Raw genomic sequence first — 4480 nt, 5'->3', positions numbered from 1 at the left:
GAGTAGGCAGACAGGGAATAGAATAATAATAAATGGAAGGAATCCTGCAGCAAATGAAGCTAACGGCAACTTCGATCCACCTCTCTTAAGTCTTAAGTCCATGTCCGATGCTAATCTCACTCCTCCAACAACTCTTCTTCTCCTCTTAAATTAATCGCCCCAGACCAGACCATCCAACACCCCCTCCCTTCCCCTCTTAATGTCCGCGCCTATTCTATTTGTATTATTATTACTCCTATATTACTTCCCCGGCCATTAACGCCTCCGCCATCTCTCACCTCTCTCTCTCCAATCTTCTCCTTCTCCAACCTCTACTGCAATTTTCTGAACCGACCCTTCATGCTTCATAACATAACTTGAGTCGTCCTCGCCGTTTTTCCTTCGCACTTGATCATGCCCTGATCAAATTACCGAGTACATGTACTCCTCCATTGATTTGCTGACCCACTTTTTTCCCCGGTACCACGAGTTGGCTGCCTGCTTTTGTTTCAGATTCCCACCCCCCCCCCCGCCGGGCCCCGGGGGCGAAAGCTAAACTTTGATTTACTACTATTTACTAGGGGAGATCAAAATTATTCTACATTCTCAATTCCTCGGCGCGCAGCTCTGGTCCAATCAAGCAGCAAATAATGTTGACTTGCATAGCTTGCTCTAAGCAACACCTCAATGCCGCATCTCTTCCCCAACCCCAGCATGATGACGACGACGCCGCCGCTATTTCCACTCCCTCCACTAGACAAGCCATCAAAGCCCTCACTTCTCAAGTACTGTAGTCTGATATCCATAATCCATCCATTACTCTGCCCTTTTCATTCTGCTACATAATTCTCTACGGAGTACTATTTTCATTCCAGTTTTACATTTGTTGATCATTAGGCATTATTATTACTATTAATGTGTTTTAGATCAAGGACATTGCAATAAAGGCTTCGGGTGCGTACAAGAACTGCAAGCCCTGTTCTGGCTCTTCCAACCACCACAATAACCGCGGGGATGGCTGCGCCGATTCCGAACCCGGCTCTGTCTCCGGCCGCTATCAGTTCTCCTACGCTAGAGCTGCTGCTGCTGCTGGTAGCTCCAATTCTACGCCTAGGCGGCCCTGGGGGAGGGAAATGGAATCCAGATTGAAAGTGCCTTCCAGCGGCGAAACCACGCCCGCCTCCGTCAGCGGCCGGACTGAGTCGGTCGTGTTTATGGAAGAAGACGAGCCCAAGGAATGGGTCGCTCAGGTCGAGCCTGGCGTCCTTATCACATTTGTTTCGCTTCCTCAAGGAGGGAATGATCTCAAACGAATTCGCTTCAGGTACTGCAACTTTTCAGTTTTCCTTCTTCTTTGTTTAGCTTCTCTACTCTTTCTTTTTTTTCTTTTTTTTCAAATATAGTTTAGGCTCGTCTGGTGCAACATTGGAAATCCCCGTCTACGGTCAATAATTGCGAAGAACAACAGAACGGAACCAGGGAACAGAACCCTGGTTCACCGGTGTCATAAAAGCGGGTAACAAAAGTTTTCTGGATCTAATTATCAAAGTCGTTATTTGTTGGAGAGTGATGCATAATGGTGGTGATAATGATGACACTGCATGAATTATGTTGGGGCAGTCAATATTGTCGGGTTCTATTACTATTCGCTTCAGAGAAGGTCAGGGGCGGAGGGGACTGGGAAGTTGTATTACTATAATTGTTTTAACAGCGATGCGGTTGATCGAATAATATGGCATGTGAAGGCACATTATTGTGATCCACCAGTCCCGGTTTTATGGAAAGCGGGCCTGCCCCAAGAGAAGTGGGTCTTGACCCTTAATTTAGGGGGTAAGGGGCTATGACTGGACATATAAAAATTCACTTCTACGGCTGCCCTACTGTCGAAATCTGCCGGCATTGAATCCTAAAGCTAGGAAACTTTAAAGCATCGGATTCGGGGACCGGTCTCTCGCTCTCAAGTCTCATTCCTAATGGAAGAGGTTAACTTTTACATTATTGTAAGCACCAAAAGCTTAATAAAGGAAGAGGTTAACTGGTAACTAAAGTCTTCCCTCAGCTGCTGCGCTCAGTGCAGCTTATTTAGTTGAATTAATCGAGTGAATCATAAAGAAACAGAGTCATAAATCAAATGCAGAACCCAATTTTGTGTTCCATTCATGAAACTCTTGTCCTGTTTATGAACGGAATTTGTAGTAAAAATTATTCTCGTGTTAAACCATGCAGCATAAACAAGTTTCTGATTTGAAATGTCGGTCTTGATGCCAATTATTGCCGATCCTGGTTCCAAAGGCCCGATAATGGTGACACCTGGAGCCTATTATTGCTGATCCAGATTCCTGAGGTCTGATGAATGTGACCATCTCGAGCTTATGTTGATCCTGCTTAATTTCGTATTGTCCCTAAGGCCTAAATAGAACAAGAAATTCTGCTAAGGACGTTAAATAACTGACTTGCTGAATCTCAAGTGATGGACAGTAAAGTTCGCTAGTTTGGAACCTTTCATATTTCAACCACAACGGCCTTGACTGTTGTTACTTTACTCCCCCTCCCAATAGAATAGTGTATTCCTTCTCCTTATCATTTTGCTTTCTGGGGACCGAAAGTTATGATCAGTTGCATGGTAAACATTTCTGGATTCTTTGATGTCAAATGTAACTGATATGGTATCTTATTGCTTTGTTGATGGTGTCAGTCGTGAGATGTTTAACAAATGGCAAGCTCAACGATGGTGGGCGGAGAACTATGACAAGGTAATGGAGCTATACAATGTCCAGAAGTTCAATCAGCAAGCAGTACCGCTGCCAACTCCACCAAGATCTGAAGATGAGGTGCATCTTTTCGGCCTATTAGTGATCTTACCGTGTTCCCCGTATTCTTGGAAATATGTATTTTAGAGCTTAATAACTGCTTGATTTTATATTGAGTTAAAGATAAAAAAATGAAAACTTGAACAGTTTTTTATTCGCATTGTAAACATTAGCAATTATGTGCCATTCACAGCATGCAACTCATGTATCTAATATCTATGGCACTGGTTGTTGAGTAATTTCTTTTGATTCAGATCTCAAAAATGGAATCTGCTGAAGACAGCCCTGCAACACCACCACTAAACAAAGAACGGTTACCCAGAAATTTCCACCGTGCACTTGGGATGGGCCATTATTCGTCAGATTCACTTGAAAACCACCCTATGCATCCTCGTACTTACTACGAGTCAGCGGGGCTTACTTCAACCCCAAAACTTTCAAGCGTCAGTGCTGCAAGAACTGAGACATCATCCATCGATGCTTCTGCACGGAGTAGTTTATCTAGAGAAGCTGACTGCTCGGGAGAGCTGTCAGTTAGCAATGCCAGTGATATGGAATCCGAGTGGGTTGAGCAAGATGAGCCTGGAGTTTACATAACAATCAGGGCCTTGCCAGGTGGAAACAGAGAACTTAGACGGGTCCGATTTAGGTAAGTGGTTCTCCTCTACACTTTCACCCACATTGAACTGCTTGTCAGAACAATCGGCCTTTAGCACAAAATGTCTTCGTTGGAACATTGTGTGCCATGTTTTTTGAACTAGAACACCCGGATGACTTACAAGTCATTGCAAATGCTGTGCATACCTAGATCAACTACACTATTTGACCAGTCCATAAGAAGAGGAACCATCCCTCAGACTGGACAATCTTTTGGGGTTAAATTTTTCCTGATATGTTTTCTGATCAAATATTGGACATTTGTCTGGTGGCTGTGATGATACAATTCACATTCAGAAGCATCAGGCATTGTAATCTTATTTGGTTGTAATTCTTTGCGTGCAGCCGAGAAAGATTTGGAGAAATGCAGGCAAGATTGTGGTGGGAAGCAAATAGAGCCAGGATTCAAGAACAATACTTGTAATTTAGCAATAAACCTCGAGGGCAGACAATTACATTCTTCTACTGCTTGGTCGTCAAATCTATCTACAAATTGCTATAAATGTGATGCTGCCACTTCAATTAGGTTTGTTATGTGTCTATGCGATTGATTTTCTCTTCACCGGCTGTTTTTTTTTTTTTTTTTTCTTTTTCCCTCCTCTGCGCTACTTTTAATTTCATTGGTTTATGTAATGATTGAAGTGGTGGTTGGTTTATAGAAACCAATGTGTATAATGAGAAAAAGTGGTTTAGAACTCGACTCATAGTAAATGTTTCTGGCTGTACTTTTACTAATGCTGTATCTCGCCAACACGGTAATTTCTCAATCTGCAAACCAACAAGTTGCGCCAAGAAAAGTAAAACACATTGGCGAATAATTAACCGCAAGCCTAGCAAGTAGCGGGATGTACCTCAGCATTGGTGATGGCATTATGCAGTTTTGTTTCTGGACATTTTTGGAGTTCCAAAATGACCTTGTGGTCTCTTGACGTCTTGGCCAAGCTGCACAGGCGTTCTGGCGTGGCTCATACAAGTTCATCTTTCTCATGTTCTTGCCTTAAAAAAAAAAGGGTTAATTACATTTACCTCCCTTG

The 4480-nt window shown here is 43.1% G+C and overlaps 1 protein-coding gene across 1 annotated transcript; it reads left to right on the top strand.

Annotated features, from left to right (window-relative positions):
* On the top strand, positions 1 to 4177 carry LOC113741828 (protein Brevis radix-like 2). Its single transcript, XM_027269470.2, has 5 exons — positions 1 to 764; positions 906 to 1303; positions 2675 to 2810; positions 3044 to 3438; positions 3792 to 4177. The coding sequence occupies exons 1-5, from the start codon at positions 630 to 632 to the stop codon at positions 3868 to 3870; spliced, it is 1143 nt and encodes a 380-aa protein (XP_027125271.1). The 5' UTR covers positions 1 to 629; the 3' UTR covers positions 3871 to 4177.
* The last annotated feature ends 303 nt before the right edge of the window (positions 4178 to 4480 follow it).

The sequence above is a fragment of the Coffea arabica genome, chromosome 4c, assembly GCF_036785885.1.
Source record: "Coffea arabica cultivar ET-39 chromosome 4c, Coffea Arabica ET-39 HiFi, whole genome shotgun sequence".
Taxonomy (NCBI): Eukaryota; Viridiplantae; Streptophyta; class Magnoliopsida; order Gentianales; family Rubiaceae; genus Coffea; species Coffea arabica.
The sequence above is the reverse complement of the archived record's forward strand: the minus strand, read 5'-3'. Positions and strand labels throughout refer to the sequence as shown.

Bases quoted from the DNA above. Each gene is read 5' to 3' on its own strand.
- LOC113741828 (XM_027269470.2), top strand. From the start codon at position 630: ATGTTGACTTGCATAGCTTGCTCTAAGCAACACCTCAATGCCGCATCT. The intron at 1,304-2,674 runs GTACTGCAACTT...TGATGGTGTCAG, and splicing joins CTCAAACGAATTCGCTTCAG to TCGTGAGATGTTTAACAAAT. The intron at 2,811-3,043 runs GTGCATCTTTTC...CTTTTGATTCAG, and splicing joins CACCAAGATCTGAAGATGAG to ATCTCAAAAATGGAATCTGC.